This window comes from Rhinatrema bivittatum, chromosome 16 (genome assembly GCF_901001135.1).
Source record: "Rhinatrema bivittatum chromosome 16, aRhiBiv1.1, whole genome shotgun sequence".
NCBI classification, from domain to species: Eukaryota; Metazoa; Chordata; class Amphibia; order Gymnophiona; family Rhinatrematidae; genus Rhinatrema; species Rhinatrema bivittatum.
The window spans coordinates 5,571,056-5,596,966 of NC_042630.1; the positions used below are offsets into that span (position 1 = coordinate 5,571,056).

The 25,911-nt window shown below is 43.3% G+C and overlaps 1 protein-coding gene across 1 annotated transcript; it reads left to right on the forward strand.

Annotated features, from left to right (window-relative positions):
* Positions 1-5,514: 5,514 nt before the first annotated feature.
* On the forward strand, positions 5,515-25,911 carry LOC115078098 (transient receptor potential cation channel subfamily V member 6-like). Its single transcript, XM_029580738.1, has 15 exons — positions 5,515-5,643; positions 9,532-9,629; positions 9,789-9,911; positions 15,628-15,768; positions 16,082-16,180; positions 17,751-17,923; positions 19,547-19,693; positions 19,945-20,157; positions 20,353-20,439; positions 20,521-20,597; positions 20,989-21,154; positions 21,451-21,517; positions 21,616-21,884; positions 24,772-24,878; positions 25,162-25,911. Exons 1-15 carry the CDS (start codon positions 5,519-5,521, stop codon positions 25,388-25,390), a joined length of 2,121 nt encoding a protein of 706 aa, XP_029436598.1. The 5' UTR covers positions 5,515-5,518; the 3' UTR covers positions 25,391-25,911.

The following is a 25,911-nucleotide window of genomic DNA, read 5'->3' on the forward strand; positions in this document are numbered from 1 at the left end:
ATGGGTTATGGACGGATTCGGCCACAATCCAGTTGCATCAGGATTCTCCCACCATCCTCTGTCTTAAATCAAAACATTTACATGTCCCAGTTGTCACCTGAAAAAGAACAAAACAGGTTAAAAATGATACATCTCTCTCTCCTTAAAGAAGGTTACTCCACTTGTTATCTTCAAAACATGTTTCCACCTGAAACAGAAACTTCAGCGCTCTAGGATATAGAATATTTCACACTGTGGCCATCATTAGAAACACTCCATCCCCAAAACATAAACAAAACTCACTACTTCAATGTAGTAGAAGATGATCTCTACTAATTTATTTTATTTAGATTTTACACTGAACATAAAGAATGCCATTTCATCCCCAAATCCAGCTTTGTTTTACTATAGTCAATGCTCCACTGAACACACCTGTGACTGAGGGATGCACAATAAAATTCCACCATCACTTTACAAAATCTTCAAAAACTTCATTACTTTGAGACGATCTCTCTGCAACTCTCCATTAACTTCTCACATGCAGCTTCGATGACTTCCATAATCCTATAAATCAAGGAAGAAATAGAATAGAATTGAATTGAATTTAGATTTTTATATTCTGCTTTTTGGCACTTCAAACTATATATCAAAGCGGATTATATTAGAAAAAAGAAGAAAAATAAAGCACTAATTTCAGCTATAGTCAAATTATATATTACAACTGAAATATAATATGAGGTTAGTAAAATATACATATATATGTAAGACTGAGAAAGCCAGAAACCATTTTATAGGGTTTTATTATTTTTATACTAAGGTATTTTTCAATAATTTTTTCTTTCAACATTTCCCCAAAATCAAATACACCTCCTTTCAAATAGGCGGATTCTTTCCCAGAATAAACAATTTTACAAATCAAGGCCTGGATTTATCAAAATATGGTAAATATTGCATGTGATGGGAAGAGGGGCGTGTTTTATGGAAATAGGAAGTTAGTTGCAATTTGCACTAATACCGATGCAAAGAGCTAAATTACTGCAAATTGTGATCTTTTTTTTGCACAATTTGTGCAATGTCCTCTCAGCCTAGCTTGATGGACTCTCTACCTGGGTAACATCAAGCTATTTGGAGAGAACGAATTGCACAAATTGCACAAATCTCATCTTTGGGTGAGTTTCCTCACTCCAAAGGTCATCAGATCTTCACAAGAGAGCACTGTTCTGTTCATACATCTCACGTTGAATGTCAAAGTGGCCCCTAACCCCCTACACTAATACCTAAACCTCACCTCAAGTTACTAGGTGAGCCTTCCATAGAGATATAAATACGTATCTAGTGTGAGGGCATTACGGCTATTGTCTCTCTCTCTCTCTCTCTCTCTCTCTCTCTCTCTCTCTCTCTCTCTCCCTCCCTCCCCACCCAAGGTCTCAGATAGCTAGATGGGAGCTTCAAACTGGCATCTGCAAAAAACATCACAAGGGGTGATACAGCTTAACACTCCTGAAAAAGTCGTAGCTAAAATCAGCATTAAAGCCATGCAATAGGACTTTGCAGAACAGTAAATCCCTAACTCCTCCTCTTTTTTGGATTTGCAGCACACCATACGATATGGTGCTATCGCATGCATTAAAGGCATTTTCGCATGCGATAAGCCCTTAATGTATGCAAAAACGCCTTAACGCATTTTGATAAATGAGGGAGCAAGACAGCTTAGAGAATGATTGAGGTGTTTCTCTGAAATATAAAGTCAATTTCAGGTGCATGGAATAATATCCCAAATTGTTGGTAAGGGTTTGTAGTCTGGTCAGATAATATTTTTTAACCAGTCTCCTTTATTCTTCAATGGTCTTAAACAATCTCCCGTAACTGAGAACTAAAAACCAAGCAGAGAAAACAACACACCAATAGCATAGAACCATCATGATGATATTGAATTTTGCTTTTAAACATTAGAGTCCCAGTGCTTCAGGTAGGAGCTTTCAATTGAATAGCCCAGATAGCGTTTTGGGTGGGGTTTTCTGACTAGAGAACCATGAAGTAGGATCTTCTCGTATGTGTAACATTCTGCCCCTCCAGGCAAACATATATGACGTAATGTTTGTGTATGGTTTGAACTTGGTTCATTTGTTCCAGCAGGCAGTCCAGCGTTTCTTGGAACATTGGGTGGTTTCTTGAATACTCAGTATACATTTTATTTTTCATCAGCTGGGCCTCGATAACTTCTCTCACGCACTCATCTCTCCAATGTTCAACATTGTACATGATATTGAGAGGTACATACAGGTAGTGAACAACAAACAAACTGCCCTGTCCTCACCACCACCCAATCAGCCTGGGACAACTTGGTGAGACCTTCAGGACTCAACCAGTGCCATAGCTCCATGCCTTTGCTATTGAAAGGCACGAGTCTGTACCTCTAAAGCGCTTTGTGATACAGGTTGTGTGAAAGGCTCTGTTTGTGTCTATAAAGCTCTTTGGGATATAGTTTTATTAATTTATTTATTTAAAAACTTTTCTATACCATCATTAAGTTAGGTACCATCACAACGGTTTACAATAAGGCACAAATATTAATGTTGGAAAAAAATAATGAATTCTATCCACTAAACAGGTGGCAACAATTTACAGTAACATAGTTTGTTATAATTACTCATAGGTGAGTGTGATACATCATGTCCATTCTTTTTAGTGACAGATTTAAAATAGAGAACTTATAGTATCTTATTTTTTGGTGGTGAGCGAAAATATATAAAAATAAAAATACATACCCGTGTATATTGGGGTAGTGTGCTTGGGTGTTCTGCAGATCGCCTCCCGGTTTCCTGTGTTTTACTCTCCTTTCTCTTTGTTGTACGCTTGTTTAAATAGCCATGTTTTTAAATTTTTTTCTGAAGGTTTTGATGTCTCTTTGTACGCGGATCTCGACAGGCATGGAGTTCCATAGCATAGGTCCTGGTATGGAGATCGCTCTTTCCCTTCTTGGGTTAGTCTAGTCTTGCTGTTTTGATTGAGGGAATGGTTAGTAAAGCTTTATTTGCTGATCTCAGGTTTCTGTGAGGGACGTGTACGTGGAGGGCTGTGTTCAGCCATTCAGCTTTTTCATTATGTATTAATTTATGTATGGTACATAGGGTTTTGTATTGTATTCTTTGCTCGATGGGTAACCAGTGTAATTCAGTTAGGGTTTCAGTGATGTGGTCTCTTTTACCAGTCAGAATTCTAGCGGTCGTGTTCTGAAGTATTTGGAGTGGTCTAATCGTGGTGTATGGTAAACCAAGTAGGAGGGCGTTACAGTAATCAGTGTTAGTGAAAATTAGAGCATGTAACACTGAACGGAAGTTAGTAGTTGTAAGTAGAGGTTTTAGTTTTCTAAGAGTCATGAGTTTGGTGTATCCTTCCCTTACTTTTAACGATATGTGTTGTTTCAGGTTAAGTTCTGTGTCAATTATCACTCCAAGGTTACTAAGAGCCAAGAGTAACAGATAAGTATGAGAAAAAAAGAAAGTGCAAAGCTTGCTGAGCAGACTGGATGGGCCGTTTGGTCTTCTTCTGCCGTCATTTCCTTGTTTTCTATGTTTCTATGTTAGTAGAATGTTATGATTTACAGTATCGAATGCCGCTGATAGGTCAAGTATCATTAAGATGTACCGTTTACCGCTGTCAAAGCCTCTCATGATGTTATCTGTTAGGGCGAGCGAGCAGTAGAGTTTCTGTGCTGTAGTTTTTGCGAAAGCCATGTTGTGATGGGTATAGGATATTGTTGTTCTCTATGTGTTCTGCTAGCTGCGTTTGTATAGATTTTTCTATTAATTTTGCGATTAGTGGAAAGTTAGATACTGGTCTATAATTGTTCACAATGCTCGGATCACTGTTTTTTTTCTTTAAAATAGATTTTACAATTGCCTCTTTTAGTGTGTCTGACATGGTTCCTTCTGCAGTTTGTATAAAAGGTTCTGTGTCTGTGTCTATAAAGCTCTTTGGGATGCAGTTTGTATGAAAGGCTCTGTCTGTGTCTGTGTCTATAAAGCTCTTTGTGATACAGTTTGTATGACAAGCTCTGTGTCCGTGTCTATAAAGCTCTTTGGGATTCAGTTTGCATGAAAGGCTGTGTCTGTGTCTAGAAAGCACTTTGGGATACAGTTTGTATGAAAGGCTCTGTGTCTGTGTCTAAAAAGCTCTTTGGGATTCAGTTTGCATGAAAGGCTGTGTCTGTGTCTATAAAGCACTTTGGGATACAGTTTGTATGAAAGGCTCTGTGTCTGTGTCTAAAAAGCTCTTTGGGATACAGTTTGTATGAAAGGCTCTGTGTCTGTGTCTATAAAGTGCTTTGGGATACAGTTTGTATGAAAGGCTCTGTGTCTGTATCTATAAAGCGCTTTGGGATACAGTTTGTATGAAAGGCTCTGTGTCTGTGTCTATAAAGTGCTTTGGGATACAGTTTGTATGAAAGGCTCTGTGTCTGTGTCTATAAAGTGCTTTGGGATACAGATTGTATGAAAGGCTCTGTGTCTGTGTCTATAAAGCGCTTTGGGATACAGTTTGTATGAAAGGCTCTGTGTCTGTGTCTATAAAGCGCTTTGGGATACAGTTTGTATGAAAGGCTCTGTGTCTGTATCTATAAAGCGCTTTGGGATACAGTTTGTATGAAAGGCTCTGTGTCTGTGTCTATAAAGTGCTTTGGGATACAGTTTGTATGAAAGGCTCTGTGTCTGTGTCTATAAAGTGCTTTGGGATACAGATTGTATGAAAGGCTCTGTGTCTGTGTCTATAAAGCGCTTTGGGATACAGTTTGTATGAAAGGCTCTGTGTCTGTGTCTATAAAGCGCTTTGGGATACTGTTTGTATGAAAGGCTCTGTGTCTGTGTCTATAAAGTGCTTTGGGATACAGTTTGTATGAAAGGCTCTGTGTCTGTGTCTATGAAGTGCTTTGGGATACAGTTTGTATGAAAAGCTCTGTGTCTGTGTCTATAAAGCGCTTTGGGATACAGTTTGTATGAAAGGCTCTGTGTCTGTGCATATATTGAATTCCTGAAACTGCTGACAGGTGACATGCTTGATGAGCTTTATAAGAAGGGACAGGTTCGGATTCTTCACATACACCTGAGCCACAGTTTAAAACTTTCATGGAAGCTCACATAAGGAGCCTGCAGATGTGCATGTGTGGATAATCCTTACATCTGGACAGGTTTAGCACACACTGGGGAAAGGAATCCAGCTTTCCTCAGGACTGCGACAGCTACCTGCCTGCCACAGGAGGGAAGGGAACATCTGGAAACACCTGCAGGACGAGAGAGTGCCCCAGGAGCTGCCCCTGGAGTGACCCTCTGGGCAAGGTCTGGACGGATCTGTGACTTTGCCTGTGTCCCATTGGGACAGAGACCAGGGGTGGGGAGTGGTGGTGGCAGAGGATTGGCTCCCCAGACAGCAGAGCTGAGACGGAAGGCAGAGGCGTTGCCAGTGCAGTTTGCACCCCTGAGTTGGCTGCACCTGGGGCACTGTTTCTGTTGCTGTCTTTGAGGTGGAGGCGGTGGTCGAGAATATGGAAGTGTTCTTCAGCCAGAGGCCCCGGGCCATGGTCTCCCACATCTGGAACGGGGTGAGCGGACAGATGCAGGTCAGGCGTCGGGCTGATGTGGACAAGATTCATCTGCTGCAAGAGTGGAGGTGAGCAAGCTTTTAGCATTTTCCCTTCTTGCTTGCCCTGGCCGGATCTCTCCCCCCTCTCTCCTGTCTCCTTTCCGGTCTCCTGCTCTTCCTGCTGATCAGGATCCCTGGCCTCAGCTCATCTTTCCTGACTCCTGAAATTCCCTGCAGACTGAGAGACTCTGTTCCCTGTCTCTTTTGCTGATATTCGGAATTTCACTTCCCCTACAAGCAGGGGGAGAGAAGGGGTGGATGAAAACCTCCCTCTCTCCTAATCCAAACATCTATTATTTTGGAAATCGCATGCACTGCACGCAGGGCTGAATATAAAGGGAGCTACAACCCTTTCATTGTCCCGCTTTTGTTTGTAGAAAGTTAAGGAAGGTGCCAGCAGTGTTTTGTACCTCACAGGATCCCCTGGTGCTTCAGCCTGAGACCTCTCACCTTGCTTGGCCCCCTGTCCTGCAAGCTTCACTTCACTTTATTGTATTTGATGAATCCTCTTTACATAATACAATCAAGGCGATGTACAGAAAATAAATTATAATGTAAAATATTTAAAACAATAATCAAAATTGTATAATTGTGATTTTTATAACCCATTTAAGTGATAAACATCAAAGAAGGTAAAAAAAAAGACCCAAATTGTGTGTATCAGAAAGAAAATAGATGAAGAAACAATACAATAAAATTAAATTGAAAATAGATCAAAGGTAGGACTATGGTACAAAATAAAATAATAAAAGAAATAAATATTCACCGTAAACTAAACTGGACTGGTGCTGGATATTTACCCCACAATGTTAAATCATTGTAAAAGAATTGTATACCTCCTAAAGCTGAGAAACGTTTCAATAGGACGAGTCCCATTCTGGAAACTGATCTCAACATCATAAAACCAATGAAATAAATGTATGTACATTATAAAAAAGAAGAAAATATCAGTACAAATGGAACTGATATGAACAATACAGAGCCAGTGCCTAGGTCTCAAAGACTTTCTGAAGAGCCAGGCTGCAAGATCTTTCTCAAATTTACAAAATTCTTTTTCTGAATGAAGAGACGAAGAAAGGGAGTTCCAGAGAGTTGGGGCTAAGCAGGATAAACTAAGTTCTTGACTCATCTCCTGATGAAAGCTCACGTTGGGGAGAATGTAGTGCTCATGCTGGTTGATACGGGATAAGATATTTAGCTAAGTGTGGTGATATTCCCCAGAGTAAGTCTGTAAACAACAGAAAACAGGTTTTGAACTGAATGCGGATGGGGACAGTTGCCCGATGCCGGCTCTCCCAGGGTTGAGCGGAGCAGAGGGGATGAGTTCCCAAGATGCTCACATCCTAGACTCACTCCTGGACAGCGAGAGAATGGGATGTAACATGGGGGGAAGAGAAGATGAGGGGATGGGGCAAACACTCCTCCAACCAGAGGGCAGCTGCTGGTCTGAGTAGGTCTGCCCTGAAAGCATGAAAGGACATAGGGGTCACATGAGAAGACCAGATGCATCCTGTCTCTCCTGCAGGCCCCAATTTATTTTCAATTATTTTTGGGGGGTTTTTCCACCACTAAATTAATTTTATGCCAGGATGAAAACACGTTCCATGGATGAAGAAATATTCATGGTGCTGCATTTTTAACTCTATAACGTGGTGATGCCTTTGGACTAGATGTGAATCCCTAGATTTATTTATTTCTTTTAGTTTAGTTATAATTACTTGTTACCTGCTCCCGCCAAAGTTCGGGACAGAGTTTATAGAAACCTATATGAAATAAAGGTGAGATAAAAACATCACTTTCGGATGGACAGTAATGATTGCTGCTTTAAATAACAGAAATATCAGTGTAACTGCATTAAATACATTGCACTGCCGGATGTTAAGCAAAGCGCTGCTGGGAACAAAGGCATTTCTGGAAAGGATGCCATACACAGAAATGTTTTTAAAGCTTTATTAAATTCATTAAAGTCTTTTAAACTGCACAGAGGAGGGGCAAGGGAATTCCATGAAACCAAACCGGCTATGGAAAAAGCCTTTTCATGCGTCGTTGAAAGTTGTGTTGCACGAGATGGAATGTCCAGGAGATTTTGACTGGAGGACCGAAGGAATGTAAAGCCTTGGACTCAAACTAATCCAAGGAAAGGTTGCAATGTTGAGGAGATTATATGTATTGTGACAGCCGGCTTATGTTGTTCTCACCACTGTACTGGTAACTGGTGAAGTGATTGTGATGCAGGGGAAACGTGCTCGCAGAGGTCATTGCAGTAGGCTTGCGTGCAACAGCATTTAGGATTATTTGAAGAGGTGTAATTACGCTCTGTGGAAGGCCTATTTATAACAAGTTGCAGTAGGCAAGACCTGTCGAAACTAGTACCTGGAGGACTGTTCAGAAATGTGCTGAACTGAGGCTTGTTTTAATGTAGAAGGAAGATTACCAAAAGCATGGACAAAGTGTCCATACTTGAGATGAGATCAATGATGTTGTTTCAGAAAGGTTTGAGAAGAGCAGTGGCACAAGATGGTGAGTACAGGTGTAGAATTTCAGACTGGAATACTTATTCAAATTCACCCAAGCATATTTGTGGTGTGTTATCATTGTTCATAGGAACAGGGTTACTAGCAGGAAAGGTAATACAAAACTTGGCAAGCTTAGTTCCAATAAGGAGCCTGCCGCTGGATAGTTATTAGATTTGGATGGCAGGCTGATGAGCTGCTTAGCAGTAGAGAATAATTCCTGAGCCTTGTTTCCAGAGGCCTTGATAAGTATGGTTTGTTTCCTGCATTAACTGCAGTTCTATATTGAGATAATTGATGCCAGTAGGCTCCAGACTGTTCAACTGTAGTCGATCTCAACCAGCAGGACTTGTTTCTTTAAAGGCAATGAGTGGGTATACCAAGGGCTTTTTGCTCTTCATCTTATCCTTTTTAATTTGGGGGTAGTTTGTCAGCCACACTTTGGATAATATTATGCTAAATATTAATCATATTTTCAAGTATATTGTTCAGAAAATCCAACATCAGTGGTGCAAGCTTGTCCTTACAAAGCTCTGGATATAGCCCTGTTTGTGCATAGGTGACTCTTAGGTCAAAGATTCTGCAGATGCCACAGTTAAACCAGCTGTAATATCGATTAAAAAGTGATCAGACCAAGGAACAAGTAGTGATTAATACATTTGTTAAAATAAAAGAAAACACTGATGGATTAAGAAAAAATGGATCTATGGTGTAAGCCCTGCTTTGTGAGTTGGACGGTCAATGATCTGTTCCCACCCACAAGCAGTCGTCGCCTCCAGAAATGTTTCACAAGCTGGCGCTTGCAGTTACTTCTTCTACATGGAGGTTAAAATATCCAAGTAATAGTGGTTTTGAAAGATCAGTCTTGGCAGTTCAATGAGGGGAGAGCTGTTGTGAGGGGGAGGTATATGGAGCATATAATCAAGGTTTTTGACATTAACAACATTACTTCATATGGTGGCGATATTATAACCAGGCCCAGATTTAGGCATACGCAACATAGACATTTGCCTGGGGACACCGAATTTTGAAGCTGCCCTACTTACTGAGGTCAATTTATCATGCTTAAATGTGAGCATTTCAAGGACAAAATGTCCTGCAAAATCCATTTGCCTGCAATGGTTCAGGCCTCTGATGCTTAGTTTAAGATGGGCATTGCTAAATATGATTTTCCCATACCAGAGAGATCTTGTGCTGTTGGTTCACTGGTGGCATCTTGTGGTCATGCCTGAATTGCAGATGTGGGAATTTCTTTGGCAATGCTTCCCCCCTGTGGTCATTTGAGCAACATTCAGGTATTAATTAACCTGTGGATCTGTTCACGTCAATACTTTGAAGAGTGGAGGGGGTCACGTTTCTCGATTTTCTGCTGGGTTTATTAATAACTGCTGTCTCATCACAGGATACAGGAATCACCACTACTTCTGGCTGCCAAACAGGACAATGTCCAAGCCATCAAAAATCTCCTGAACTGCCCATCGACTGACCCCTTCGAGAGAGGTAGGTGTCCAAGCTCCCTTCCCCCTTCCCTCTGACTCCCTTCCAATCCAAGGTCTGGCATGGCTCTCTTCCTTCTGACCACTTCCAGTTTCTCTGGCCTTGAGGTGCAGTGAGTGAGGATGGGATGAATAAGGTCCTCTGTGTTTCTCTGGTCCCCAGGCGCCGTGGGTGAGACAGCTCTGCATGTGGCAGTTCTGTACGATAATCTTGAGGCTGCCAAGGCCCTCCTTGAGGTGGCTCCCGATCTCATCAACGAGCCCATATCATCTGAGCTCTATGAAGGTAAAATTAAAATGAGCCAAGGAACTCAAGTTTCTCTTCACTGAGAATGAAGAGATGAAACCTCAGGTTTTCTTTTCCAGGAAGCCTTTGGTGAATCTATCGATGATTGATTATTGATGTAATGTGTTTACTTTTGTAAAGAAGCATTCAGGGTATTGTTGTTTTTATTAAGCTTGTATTGTAACCCACTTAGCTTGACTGGTTCATTATGTGGGCTATAAATGTCCAATAATTAAATAAATAAATGTGTGCGTTATTAGTAGTCAGTGAGTGATTTGTTGAGGGTGGGGGGGGGGAGGTAGTGACAGATGGATCAGAGGCATAGTCAGAGGGAAAATGAGCAGTGTGAGAGAGAGAGAGCGATATCCATTGGGCCAATAAGATTTGTAGGGCTGTGATTGGCGTGCACACATGCACAATGGTTGAATATTATATAGAAAGAGAAAGGCATGGCTACCTAAATATATTAAGAGGCAGACAGGGATGTAGATGAGAGAAAGGTGCACTGGATGTAGAGAGAGAATATGATAAATGGGAGGGACAGAAACTTACCTGCCCCAGAGCTCAATGAAATTGATATTCAGTGAACTGATAAAGGTTTCACTGAATACATTTACATTTCACATTTATTGAGATTTATTGGTCACATAACACAAAAAGGCCTAAGTGATGTACAATATAAAATATTCATAAAATCTAAATGTTTTTCATAAAATGCAATAGAAATCAAAGAACAAAACAAAGATTACAAAAACCCGAAACCTAGAGTGGGAAAGGTGACTTCAAAGTTAATAATTAGCCTGGTATAATCAAAAGTAAGCTTTCTTATATAGGAAGGTTTTCAGGAGACCTCTAAATGTTTTAATACAGACATTGAGATGCAATTCAACAGGAAAGGAATTCCATCATGTAGGAGCTGTCACTGAAAAGGCAGACTCTCTAGCTACAAAGAGATGGACACATTTTAGAGATGGAACATCAAGTAGGTCTCTCGGGGAAGATTTTGACTGCTGTGAAGGTTGGTACATTTTGAGTAAGACATTTAACCAGTGGCAAGAGCTCAAGTAAGTCAGTTTGAAAACAATTAGACCAATTTTATACTCAATTTTCTTTCATTAAAGCAACCAATGCAAATGTATAAGTGTCAGGGTGATGTGCATATGCCGTTTGACACTACAGTTCAAATGAGCACCAGCATTGAGAAGCAATTGAAGAGGTTGCAGAGTAGTGTCAGGGAGGCCAAGATAAAGGCCATTACAATAATTGATGAGAGAAAAAAATCGATGCTCGAACCATGGTATGAAACTCCAGATCATGTAACAAACACTTTAGAACAGAGAAAACTTGAAGTTTATTTAAAAAAAAAGCTCTAGTAACTGATTTGATGCTTTAAACTCTTGATGCTTTAGACTCATGATAAAGGTCGAACTATTAAGAGTAATGGAAGAATATTCAAGCATGGAATATGTTCTTTGAATGAGAAGAAATTCAGATTTTTTTCATATTAAGAACTAGTTTATTCTGAAGCAGCCATTGCTTAATTATAGAAATGCAGATTTAAATGTGTTGAACTGTGTCTTGCCAGGTGGGCAGAAGCTATATTAAAAAATTGCATCACATAGGCTAGATAAGAATTTACAGATAGGAGCTAAATAGATATTAATTAGTATGGAAGATAAGGCAGAATCCTGAAAAGACCATTGTGACATTTGATTCTGAACTTTGAATTGTTGGGCACGATTGTCTAAAAAAGAGGAAAACCAAGCTAAAACCACACCAGCTATTCCATGCTCTTGTAGTCAATGAAGGAGGATGGAGTGATTGACCGTGTCAAAAGCTGAGGAAATGTCCAGAGACACAAGGGCATATTGGTGTCCACTGTCAAGTCCTCTCTTAAGCATTTCTGGTAAAGATGGTAGTAACAGTTCTGTGCTCATACTTTGTCTAAAGCCAAATTGGTTGGGGTCGAAAACTTCCTTTTCCTTGATAAATTCAGTAAGTTGTTGTAACACAACAGATTCAACAACTTGGCCATAAAAGGTCATGACAAAATCAGTCTACAATTGTTCAAATCAGAGATATTGAGGTTGGGTTCTTTAATAACGGTCAAATTGCTGCTTTTTCGAGGGACCAGGGTCATATGCATGATCTAAAGATAAATTGACAAGTGATGTAAGAACAGGCTCAATACTGTCTTTAGTTGCTTTGAGCAAAGCAGTGGAGCCACTACTGACAGGACAAAGATATTGTTCATGGAAGAAATAATGTGCATAACTTTGATTTGAGATGTGTTAGAAAATGAGTACCAACAAGAGGGAATCATCAAGTGTGGTGCTTTAATGGGCTTTTTCCAATAAAGGCTGCTTTATACCGATCAGCTTGTGTTTCTTCGCTTTAAGGGGGTACATTGGGAAAATTAAGTCGTAGTTTTTCGATCTTCAGAGCAAAATGCTTAGAGAAGGAGTCAGGAGGAGTATCAGAAAGCACAGAGGGATTAGGAATACAATCTGTAAATGTATTTGGCAACACTAAAGAGATCCTTGGAGTTATAGCTAATCTTCCTAATTTGAGCAGAGTAGTAATTCCTTTTTGCTTCAAGTGTTTACACCTCATACTCATGTAACAGCTTTTAATAGGTGCGGAGAGAGTCTGAGGTACGAATTTTGCACCAGAGGCGCTCACTTTTTCTCAAGGCTTGCTTAGAGGGTTTGAGATCCAGAGTAATCCAGGAATGTCGACTTTTAGAACAAGGGTTTATAGCTTTGAGGGGTGCTAGCGAATTAAGCACAGTTAGAATTGAAGAATCCCATCTGGCGACACTGGCATCCAAATCAGTATTATCAGAGAAGACCAAGAGAGGTGCAATGTGGTCAGTGACTTCAGAACAGTCTACATGACTACGTCTATAAAAAGGCCGATTGGAGCCCTAAGAATGTTGTTGTTAGCAACTGAACTGACCAAAGGACATCTTGAATCAGCAGTAAATTGACACAGTCGTGCCTGACAGAGCCATTAATAAACTCTAAATCCAAACAATAACCTTGTTTATGCGACAATTATGAAACAATTTGAAACCAAGCCAGGGAATAAAGTATCACCAGCATCTTATTAAGATCGGTTTTAGCTATGAGAAGCCGTTCAAAAAAGGGGAAATCTGGATTGTAGCAATTTGAGGTGCAATAAACTAAACAAATGAGAATAACAGCAATTCTTAAGGTAAATTTCCACTAAGGTCCTCAAACTTTGGTTTCCAACAGTCCATGTAGCTGAGCAATAAGCCCTCACCCCTGCCTTTCTTCTAGATAGAGAAAAGCATGCATATCCCATAGGGCAGATAAGTTTGAGAGTGACAAGATTAGAATCCACTAGGAGAGACCCAGGTGAAGATATCTGGGTAACATATAGGGAGATATTTTTCCAACCAAACCTGCCCAGTGAACGTTAACCAGCTAGCACTGGATATCGGCACTCACTGGCTAAAATGTAGCCACATCCCTGGAACACCTCCTTTTAATTGGCTAAATTTTATGTGGGTAATGAGTTATCCCAGACAGCAGTGGGGAATATTCAAATCTTAGGTTTTGTAATGGCTGATTCCAAAGGTTACCCAAGCAAAGCCTCTGAATACCGACCTCTGTGTATCTTTCACTAATCCCAACTGAACAGAGAGAGACAGATTTGTCACTGAGAAAAGTGGATAATTTGCAGGGTTTTGATATCTTGTATTGAATCAACATAAGATGTGGCATGTGAGCTGTGGAGACCATACACGGGGCCCTTCTTCAGGTGTGATCTTGACAGCCAATCCACTCAAGGTTAAACACCTGGAGAACGGACCCATTCTTGGTATCCAGAAGTTCATGCAAAACATCATCTTTGGATAAAGTCTTAGGCTGGTCCTCTACAAGGTTTTCATGGGCAATGATTCAGATGGACTGAATCAAATCACGCTGAACCTAGAAGATGTGGTAGACCTGATTGACAAACTGAAGAGTAGTAAATCACCTGGACCGGATGGTATACACCCCAGAGTTCTGAAGGAGCTCAAAAATGAAATTTAAGACCTATTAGTAAAAATTTGTAACCTATCATTAAAATCATCCATTGTACCTGAAGACTGGAGGATAGCAAATGTAACCCCAATATTTAAAAAGGGCTCCAGGGGCGATCCGGGAAACTACAGGCCGGTTAGCCTGACTTCAGTGCCAGGAAAATAGTGGAAAGTGTTCTAAACATCAAAATCACAGAACATATAGAAAGACATGGTTTAATGGAACAAAGTCAGCATGGCTTTACCCAGGGCAAGTCTTGCCTCACAAATCTGCTTCACTTTTTTGAAGGAGTTAATAAACATGTGGATAAAGGTGAACCGGTAGATGTAGTGTACTTGGATTTTCAGAAGGCGTTTGACAAAGTTCCTCATGAGAGGCTTCTTGGAAAAGTAAAAAGTCATGGGATAGGTGGCGATGTCCTTTTGTGGATTGCAAACTGGCTAAAAGACAGGAAACAGAGAGTAGGATTAAATGGACAATTTTCTCAGTGGAAGGGACTGGGCAGTGGAGTGCCTCAGGGATCTGTATTGGGACCCTTACTTTTCAATATATTTATAAATGATCTGGAAAGAAATACGACGAGTGAGATAATCAAATTTGCAGATGATACAAAATTGTTCAGAGTAGTTAAATCACAAGCGGATTGTGATAAATTGCAGGAAGACCTTGTGAGGCTGGAAAATTGGGCATCCAAATGGCAGATGAAATTTAATGTGGATAAGTGCAAGGTGATGCACATAGGGAAAAATAACCCATGCTGTAGTTACATGATGTTAGGTTCTATCTTAGGAGTAACCACCCAGGAAAGAGATCTAGGCATCATAGTGGATAACACATTGAAATCGTCGGTTCAGTGTGCTGCGGCAGTCAAAAAAGCAAACAGAATGTTGGGAATTAATAGAAAGGGAATGGTGAATAAAACGGAAACGCACCTTGAATACTGTGTACAATTCTGGTCGCCGCATCTCAAAAAAGATATAGTTGCAAAGGAGACAGTACAGAGAAGGGCAACCAAAATGATAAGGGGAATGGAACAGCTCCCCTATGAGGAAAGACTAAAGAGGTTAGGACTTTTCAGCTTGGAGAAGAGACGGCTGAGGGGGGATATGATAGAGGTGTTTAAAATCATGAGAGGTCTAGAACGGGTAGATGTGAATCGGTTATTTACTCTTTCGGATAGTAGAAAGACTAGGGGGCACTCCATGAAGTTAGCATGTGGCACATTTAAAACTAATCGGAGAAAGTTTTTTTTTACTCAACGCACAATTAAACTCTGGAATTTGTTGCCAGAGGATGTGGTTAGTGCAGTTAGTATAGCTGTGTTTAAAAAAGGATTGGATAAGTTCTTGGAGGAGAAGTCCATTACCTGCTATTAATTAAGTTGACTTAGATAATAACCACTGCTATTATTAGCAACGGTTAAATGGAATAGACTTAGTTTTTGGGTACTTGCCAGGTTCTTATGGCCTGGATTGGCCACTGTTGGAAACAGGATGCTGGGCTTGATGGACCCTTGGTCTGACCCAGTATGGCATGTTCTTATGTTCTTATGTTAAGGTAAGGCAATCTACAGAGAGTCCAGCACCCAGAACTGGTAGCACAGGAAGAGACCCAAACATACTCCGACACTGCTCTGAACTCTCTGTTGTGTCCTTGTGTTACAGGGCAGACAGCGCTTCACATCGCTGCAGTGAATCAGAATCTAAACCTGGTGATGGAGCTGGTGAGCAGGGGGGCGGACGTTTCCTCTCCCCGAGCCACCGGTACCTTCTTCAGATACAGTCCTGACAATCTCATTTACTTTGGTGAGAACCATGGGCGGAGGATGCCTGTAATATTCCCATCCCTTCCTGTAGAGCAGTGTTTCCCAACCCTCTCCTGAGGGCACACCTACCCACTTGGGTTTTCAGGATTGCCACAATAAATATGCATGAGACAGATTTACATACACTGGTTGTCATGCATATTCATTATGGATATCCTGAAAACCTGACTGCCTAGACGTGCCTCCAGGAGAGGATTGGGAAACTGCTGTAGAGCACTGTCTCTGCATCCGCTGACCTGTCTATGTCCTGTGTCTCTTCATATTTTATTTTTCTTCCCTTGGTTTCTCTGCAGGTGAGCACATCCTGTCCTTCGCAGCCTGCATGGGGAATGAGATGATAGTGCGGGTCCTCATTGAGAATGGTGCTGACCTCAGAGTACAGGACTCTCTAGGTAAGAGAAAGGGGTTAAGGGGAGGGGTCGAGTGTGGCATGTAAGTGCACCTCATGTTGAGGTGTTATTTATTTGATTTATATTCTGCTTTTCAGTACTTCAAAGTGGATTATATTCAGGTACTTCCCTGTCTCCAGTGGGCTCATGATCTAAGTCTGTACTGGAGGCAATGGAGGTTGAAGTGACTTGCCCAAGTCACAAGGAGCAGCTTTGGGCTTTCAACCCTGAGTTTCCTGGTTTGCAGCCCACGGCTCTAACCACAACCTACTGCTCGACATCTGAAATGTGCTTGCAAAGGTGGAACGTCCAGCACTGAATATAATACTCAATGTCAGGTCTACTTACTGATCTATACATGGACAACACTACCTCCTTTTTTCCTGCTGATAGTGCTAGCTTTATCTATTGCTTTGATACATTCACACAGCTATTCTCTAGATTGTTCAAGTCCCTTTTCATTTTTCTACCCCTCCCAGTGTCTAACCTGTTAGATGTTTATGCCATCTGCAAACAGGCAGATTTTCCCCTCAGATCCCTTCCGCTATGTCACTAATAGAGCCAGTGAGAAGAACTGGCCGCAGCGCTAAGCCCCAATGTTCCCTGCTGACCTCTCTTTTTTGGAGTTCCTTTGCTCAGCCACTTTCTTACCCAACAGTTTTTCCTGCCCTACTCCCATACTGGCTTGTTGGCCTATTAGTCTTACATGGAACAGTGATATAACATAGAAACATAGAAATGACGGCAGAAGAAGACCAAACGGCCCATCCAGTCTGCCCAGCAAGCTTCACACATTTTTTCTCTCATACTTATCTGTTTCTCTTAGCTCTTGGTTCTATTTCCCTTCCACCCCCACCATTAATGTAGAGAGCAGTGATGGAGCTGCATCCAAGTGAAATATCAAGCTTGATTAGTTAGGGGTAGTAGGGGAAGTAACCGCTGCAATAAGCAAGCTACACCCATGCTTATTTGTTTTACCCAGACTATGTTATTCAGCCCTTATTGGTTGTTTTTCTTCTCCCCTGCCGTTGAAGCAGAGAGCTATGCTGGATATGCGTGAAGTATCAATTTTTCTTCTCCCCTGCCGTTGAAGCAGAGAGCTATTCTGGATATGCGTGAAGTATCAGTTTTTCTTCTCCCCTGCCGTTGAAGCAGAGAGCTATATATATATATAAGCCTTGCTGAAAGCCAGAAAGGCTACATACACTGGACCCCTGACTCATCACCTTCTCACAAGAGCTCAATCAAATGTGTCCAACAGGTTCTTCCCTTTGAAATAAATGCTGTCTGTTTTCTTCAACCAGTTTTCACTATTGTTTCCTTTAGCAGAGTTTCCATAACTCTATATATTACCCAATGTAAAACTAACAGATCTGAGGCTCCCCGACTCCACCTTCCTCTGCTTTTTCAAAGTAGGACTTATGTGCTCATCTTTAATCTCTTGGAACCATGTGTGTTCAAAGAGAAGTTCAAAAGATGATAGGATGGCATCAGGTAATGATACTATAGCAAGAGAAGTAGATGTCTCGCCATGTAGCCCTGTGGATTTCTAACCCCACTACTCTCTCCTCAGGGAACACCGTCCTTCACAACCTGACCCTCCAGCCTAGTGAAATCTTCTCTACACAGATTTATGACCTCATCCTCACCTATGACAAGGGGGACAGGGGACTGCCACTGGACATGGTCCTGAACAACAACTTCCTGACCCCCTTGAAGCTGGCAGCTGTGGAAGGGAACACCGTGGTAAGTGTTGGATGTCTTCTCAGCCCTCTCCCAAGCATGGGGTCCCTGCAGAGTCTGCATTGTACACTCAACTCTCCAACCAGGGTCATGCACACCCTCTTCCTAGACTCAATTTGAAGAATCACAGGCAGCTGGGAGAGCTTATCTATTGGTCAGAGGCTGGGGAAGAGAGCACAGGCAGCTTGGACAACCATATTTAGTTCAATTTGTCTCTTTTTTTCCATATATCTGCGGTAGATGAGGACAATCTTTTGTATACGTTGATATCACCCAAACTCAAATCTACAATGTGATAGATATTCAGAACTAGGCAAAATGATTGTTGATGTCACTAACTATAACATTTTGTCCCTGCTGCTCCCGAAACATATGGTCTTTTCTTACCATATTTGTGTAACCCCACCATCCCAGGGAGTCAGTTTTTCTAGCCTTGGAGAGCAATTTTGCAAATCTGCCAAGGTGGGGAACAGTGTCTCTCAGGACATGGACTGGGGGCAGAACCATCTGCAGGATCAAACTGGGCTGTGGACACCTCAAACAAAGTCCTTTGTCCACACTTTTCTTTTGCTCCATAAAAGAGAAACTTTATTGTAAAACACCAAAAAATCATTTGTAGGAGTTGGAAAAACATCTCAGCATTTCTCTAGTCACACACGTCAACCCACAAAAATCACAGTTCAGCCTTTTTACTCTCTAGAAGTTGCATTTGTACTCTTCATCTGTATTCTCCAGAACCTTTCTGGGTCCAACACCACTTCCATACAGTCTCTTTACACAGCTTTCCTTAGGTCTTTACTTCCCACCTCAGTCTCTCCTCCAAGGTTTCACTACTCACACACCACATACTGGGCTCCCCAGGCAAGTCACCCCCTTCTGTGAGCAGATGCAGCTCCCGACCCATCTGGTCTTCTCCCAAGCACAACTTCCCCTTGAGTCCTGTAGGCATCCAGTCCACAATTTTCCTCACTCGGTCTCTGCAACCATGGACTGCTCCAGTCTCCCTCTCTCTCTCTCTCCCTCTCTCTCTCTCTCTCTCTCTCTCACGTAGCCACTCCAGTTTCCACCTCAAAAGTCTCTCTTCAATATGACTCCACTTTTCAGTTCTCCCCTCTCACAGCCACTGTAACATTTCAGGTGGAAGCACCAGCTGTTTCTCTCAATCAGTTCACTTTCAGCAGCTGTAGCAAATCTGGAGGAAGCACTTGCTATTAAATCCAATCACTCAGATGGCATGGACCCTTCAGCCCCCCCCCCCCCCTTCCTCAGATAACCAGCCCCATGCCCATGTGTAACACTTCCATTTATACCACATCAACCACACATTATCATTGGTCAGCATCACCATGCCACTCACACCACTGCACACACCTACTTGAATTGGCCTTGCCCTCTACCTTCTGAAATGTGCCCACTATTAAGGGATAGCTGCACTTTATAAGACCTTTCACACTTTAGTTGAACTTAGAAATGCTGGAAGTATCTCAGTGTTAAAGTATAGGGCTCAGTTTGAGAACAGACCCAGTGATTAATGATATCCATATCCATATGATTAATGATATCCATATGTCATCTAATGGCACCAGGGCCTGCTTTATCCTTTCACCTCTTCTTTCCCATCACTAGATGTTCCAACACTTGCTGCAGAACAGAAAACACATACAGTGGACATTTGGCCCCTTGACCTCCACCCTGTATGACCTCACTGGAATTGATTCTTGGGAGGACGATCTCTCCGTTCTGACTCTTGTTGTTTCTGCAAAGAAAAAAGAGGTACAGTGAGGGATCAGCAGTCAGAAATTTGACTGCCTGGACATCTTCAGTAAGGCTGGGCATTTCTAGTAGAAGAGCTTGGGGCAGTGAATGGGCATCTATGACACTCTAGCACTGCGGAGGGCTCAGCTCCATGTCAGTGACTATGATTAATAATTTAGTCTCTTCTCTTCTTCCCTCTCTCTCCTTTCTCTCCCCACTTCTTGATTCCCTACCCTTCAACCTTTTTCTGTGTTCCCTCCCCTTGCTAGGCCTACCACATCCTGGATATGACCCCAATGAAGGAACTGGTCAGTCTGAAGTGGCAGACCTTTGGCCGTCCCTACTTCAGTTGCCTAGCCACTCTCTACCTGTTGTATATCATCTGTTTCACCATGTGCTGCATCTATCGGCCACTGAAGTCCAAACAACCCAATCTCAACAACACCAGGGACATCACCATCTATATGCAAAAAACACTTCAGGTGCGCTCTCTCTCCCCTGCTCTGGGGGGTTGGGAGGAGAGGAGGGGGAGATATAGGGATGGGTGAGAAAATCGATCACTGCACTCATCCTAAACCCAGTGAAGGGACAGTGGGAGGTGTCCATGGCATTGCGGGCAGGCACAGAGGTCAGGTTTGGACATGTTGGTTACCATGTCATCGTCTTTTCCCTAGTAGGAAGCGTACATCACTTACGGGGATAACCTCCGGCTGGCAGGGGAGCTGGTGAGCCTGATTGGTGCCATTGCTATCTTTTTTCTGGAGGTAAGAAGACCCTTCTCTGCACTCCCTTTCCCTCACCACTTCTCCCTTCCACTTCTGTTCCTAACTCCAGTTTCCTCTTAGCTTCCAGATATCCTAGGGATTGGAGCCATGCGCTTCTTTGGGAAGAAGGTGATGGGGGGGGCATTCCACATTATAATGTAAGTTACTTCTGTTTCCTCTTAGCTTTCAAATATCTTGCGGGTCATAGCCACATGCTGGGGGGGGGGGGGCATTGCACATTATGATATAAGTTGGCATCATCTGTAACTGCCATTCAAGGGGAATGGTAGGGAAGTGAACAGCAAGGGGGCATCCTGTGCCAGGACTGAGCCTATGTTGGCAGAGGAGGGGAGAAGGGAGAGAGAGAGCGCTCTCTGTAGGAGAAGGAGAGAAAGACATTCTATTCTGCAGAAGGTGAAAGGCTATGTAGAGTAGAGTATTATGCAGGTGAGAGAAAGGAAGCCCCCTGCCACAGTTTCCTTCTGCTGTAGGATCCCTGTGCATTTCTGGCCCCTCACCACCTCCAATGCATATTTCTTGTCTTTCTAGCATCTCTTATGCCTGCATGGTGCTGGTCATTCTGGCCATGCGTCTCACAAATACAGATGGAGAAGTTGCCCCAATGACTCTGGCCATGGTGCTGGGCTGGTGCTATGTTACGTACTTTACCTATGGATTCCAGATGCTTGGACCCTTGTCTATCATGATCCAAAAGGTATAAAGGGGGATGGGGAGCTTGGAGAAGGAAGAGAAGAGGAGTCAAGATCAGATCCTGGGAGGGGAACGGGATTGGAGCCAAGGGATGGAGGGAGGAAAGTAGAGGATGGGGTTGAGAACATAGATAGACTAGATAAGCATTACCTTCTTTTTCTACCATTATATTTCAATGTTTCTATGAAAGGCAGAACCAGGGAGTGGGTACATGGGGAGTAACGGGTCCTGGGAGTAGTGATAGGAGGCTAGGAGACAGGATCACAGTTGCACTGATAGTGACTTTATTTTTCCATACAGATGATATTTAGAGACATTATGCGGTACTGCTTGTTCATGGCTGTTGTGATACTTGCTTTTGCTGGAGGTAATTTAGAATTTTGATTTACCCCTACAGATAGTGTGGGCCTGTTTATTTACTACTTCTCAACCCTTCTCATTCCTCAATTTCCTTTGTTCCACCAGCTTTTTACATAATTTTCCAGACTCAGAACCCCAGTCAGCAGGGGAAATACTTCAGCTACCCCATGTCTCTCTTCACCACCTTTGAACTCTTCCTCAAGGACATCAATGCTCCAGCCAACTATAGTGTGGACCTGCCGTTCATTTTCAGCATTGTATACTCTGCATATGCCATCATGGTTACCCTCCTCATGCTCAACTTGCTCATTGCCATGATGCGTGACACTCACTCGCAAGTGGCACATGAGAGAGATATGCTTTGGAGAGCCCAGGTAAGAGACCACAGCCTACCTGCCATGGTAACTCTGGGAATTTGTTGTAGGAGAGGAGCTTGCCATATTCACCAGGAACAATATGGGCCATATCATATTATTAAATAATGTCATGGTGCTGGTTTATACAAGCTGATTTATACAAGCAGCTAATATGTTCAAAGCCAATAGCATAGCCAGGTATAAAAAGGGTTTAGTCAAGTTTTGGTGAACCAGTCCATTAGCAGATATTAGCCAGGCAGACTTGGAGATCACCACTTCTGGAAATGAGCAATAGGCAATGGATCTCCCCATTAGGATCTGCTGGGTACTTCCTTTTTTTTGTTAATTTTATTTTTATTGCAGTTTAACATTTTACAAGGAAAACCTTGCATTTGTAATATGGGTTTCAACGCAACTCTTACAGGAAATAAAGAAATAACATTCTTCTAGTATTAAACATGAATCAAATCATGAGACCCACAAATTTTACAAAGCTAAAGGGGAGGGGGGAGAAGCAGAAAACAGAGGGTCCATATTAGGTAATAATCCTTGTAACCCATTGAATATTTACTCACTTGGAGCTCCTCCGTTGCTGGAGCGTCTATTTTCATGACCGCTCCGGGAGGTGTTGGTGTTCCCGGTGCCCCTGGGGTCAACGAGATCTCATCAGCCATAGCAAGGAAACTCCACTCTAAGTCCCCCTCCAAAGCGACTTTCACACCGGGGTAGATTTTATAAAAGTACGCCAGATTTTAATAGATATGCGCATAGCCGCGCGTATCTTTTAAAATCTTTAAAATCCAGGGTCGGCGCGCACAAGGCTGCGCAAAATCGGCAGCCTGCACGTGCCGAGCCGCGCAGCCTGCTTCCGTTCCCTCCGAGGCCGCTGTGAAATCGGAGTGGCCTCGAAGGGAACTTTCCTTCCACCCCCCTCCCCGCACCTTCCCCTCCCTTCCCCTACCTAACCTGCCCCCTGGCCCTAACTAATTCCCCCCCTACCTTTATCGCGAAAGTTACGCCTGCCCGAGGCAGGCTGCTGGTGCGCCATGGTCCGGTCCGGGGGCTGGTCCAGAGGCTGCGTCCACGCCCCCAGAACACCTCCGATGATGTGCCGGCCGCAACACGCCCCCCAGGAAAGCCCCGGGGAGCTTATGCACATCCCGGGGCTTTGCGCGCGCCGGCAGCCTATGCAACATAGGCTCAGCGTGCGCAGGGGGAGCTTGGGGCAGGTTTTCAGGGGGGTACGCGCCTATCTTACGCGTGTACCCCTTTGAAAATCTGCCCCCGGGTGTTTGAGTGGGGTTCACTGAAAAACATTCCTCAATTTTCTTCTGAAGCAATTCAGGTACCTTAGTTTCTAAAGGCTCAGCTCCCTTGAGCTTTGCCTTTTGTTTTGTATGAGGCATCACTGTAAAAGTACAAGGAAATCTTTCTAAGACAAGAGGAGTGTTTTCAGCGTGTCGTTCAATGGGCAGCCATTTTGCTTCTCTCCTAGGAAGGATCAGGATCTGCTGGGTACTTCCAAGTGATTCCTGATTGGCCACTATTGGAGATAGGATGCTGGGCTTGATGGTTTGTCCCAGTTTGGCACTTATGTTCTTACGATGCTAGGGCTTCTCTGGCTGGATGCCATGATCCTCTCCCTGTTAATTTGCATCCTCTGATACTTGATGATTTCCTGACTCTGTGCTTAGAAAATAATAATCAAAGTTGAATGAACTAGAGTTACCTGTGACAACTCCATACCATCAGAAAATAAGATTGAGGTCTAAAAGCTGATATACTAGTAAAGGATAAAAAACAGAAGAATGGTATTTGCTAATAAAAGAATCAGTGTCAACTGACTATTCTGTATTACAAATGGAGAGCAAGGAGATCCTCAAATGCCAGAGATGCAATCAGAGACCAAGAAAATGAGGCAGAAAGATATTGAAACAGTATAAATTGCCTATGGTACCACCGACCAGATTAAAAAGAACTTCCAATCATAATATGTTGCCTGGATAATCTACACCCTATGAGATAAAAAAAAAAAAAAAGCTTTCTTTGGCAAAATACAAGTATTGGGGCGGATTTTCAGAGCCCTGCTCGCGTAAATCCGCCCAAAACCGGGCGGATTTACGCGAGCAGGGCCCTGCGCGCCGGGAAGCCTATTTTACATAGGCCTCCCGGCGCGCGCAGAGCCCCGGGACTCGCGTAAGTCCCGGGGTTCTCGGAGGGGGGCGTGTCGGGGGCGTGTCGGGGGGCGGGCCCAGTCGTCGCGGCGTTTCGGGGGCGTGTGGGCAGCGTTTTGGGGGCGGGTACGGGGCGTGGCTACGGCCCGGGGGCGTGGCCGCGCCCTCCGTACCCGCCCCCAGGTCGCGGCCCGGCACGCAGGAGTCCCGCTCGCGCGCGGGGATTTACGCCTCCCTCCGGGAGGCGTAAATCCCCCGACAAAGGTAGGATGGGGGTTTAGACAGGGCCGGGCGGGTGGGTTAGGTAGGGGAAGGGAGGGGAAGGTGAGGGGAGGGCAAAGGAAAGTTCCCTTCTAGGCCGCTCCGATTTTGGAGCGGCCTAGGAGGGAACGGGGGTAGGCTGCGCGGCTCGGCGCGCGCAGGCTATACGAAATCGATAGCCTTGCGCGCGCCGATCCAGGATTTTAGCCGATACGCGCGACTACGCGCGTATCTACTAAAATCCAGCGTACTTTTGTTTGCGCCTGGAGCGCAAACAAAAGTAGGCTATTCGCGCTCGTCTGAAAATCTACCCCATTATGAACAGCAAGCAGTAAATTTAGAGAAACTGAAATCATAATCAGCATATCTTGGTTTAAGTGTAAGGACAATTCTTGCTGTGGTATGCACAAAATAAACCCATCTGAAGACACTAACCAAAGTTAAATGTGTGACTCTTCCTTATTTTACAGGTGGTCACAACCATGGTCCTGCTGGAGAGGAAACTCCCACGATGCCTGTGGCCTCGCTTGGGGATCTGCGGGAAGGACTACGGCCTAGGTGACAGGTGGTATCTCAGGTAAATCCAACAGCTGTGGGTCTAGGTGTGCTGAGTAAGCCATGTACTGTGAAAGAATGCCCCATTCTTTCACAGTAGATCCAACTCAACTGCGTCCTTGGAGCCAACTCAACTGCGTCCTTGGAGCCAAAACAGGAGATTGAGAAGCATACTCCATACAATTTTGGGCTCTTCTGAAATTATTGTTACATGAAAAATTGAACCCTGAACAGGAGGGGGTGTCTCTTGCCAGTGCTACTACTGGTGTCAAAAATTAATTTCTGTGCTCATCTCTTTATGGTAGGATGGAAGATCGCAAAGACCCTGCCGAACAGAAAATCCAAAAGTATGTGAATGCCTCCCTGACCCCAGAATTCAAGGAAGAGACAAAGCAGGAAGATTGCCCATGCCCTCTGCATCATAAAGAAGAATCTGAGATTTTGCCACCACCGCTCTCCCGGAACTCATCTTCCATGAGAACATGCAGCCAAGATTGGCAGACCCTGAGGCTTGCAGCCATCAACCATCTTTAAGGGAAGGTCAACCATGCCATTGAGGATGAAGAGAAAACCTACCAAGTCTAACGGCAGCTGTGCAGGTCTGCGGGTGTGGAGTAGAAGTCTACAGAACATTATGGACATCATGTTTGTCCTATCCTGCACCAGCTTTACCCCTTCATATGGCAATGGAAAAGGCACAAACCTTTTCCATTGCCATTGGAATAACCCTTGATCTGGAACAGATCATGTAGATTATGTGGAAACTCTTGCCTGTCGTAATCTCTCTCCACCATCCCTTTGCTCAGTGGAATATTCTTTCCTGTGGCATGAATTCCATAATCTGTGGTAGTAGTAATCTATGTGAGGGGAGTTATTTTTTACAAAAATGACTGCATTATGGACAAATCCCATGGTCATAGAAGCCTCCTAACACACCCTCCCTCTCTCCTCCTTTCCTTTGGGAACATTCCTTCCACCAGCATGGACAGTAGGGATGTGAATCGGGTGCCCAATCATTCCCGCTTTCGGGATCATCTGGCCATGGGAAAATCTCA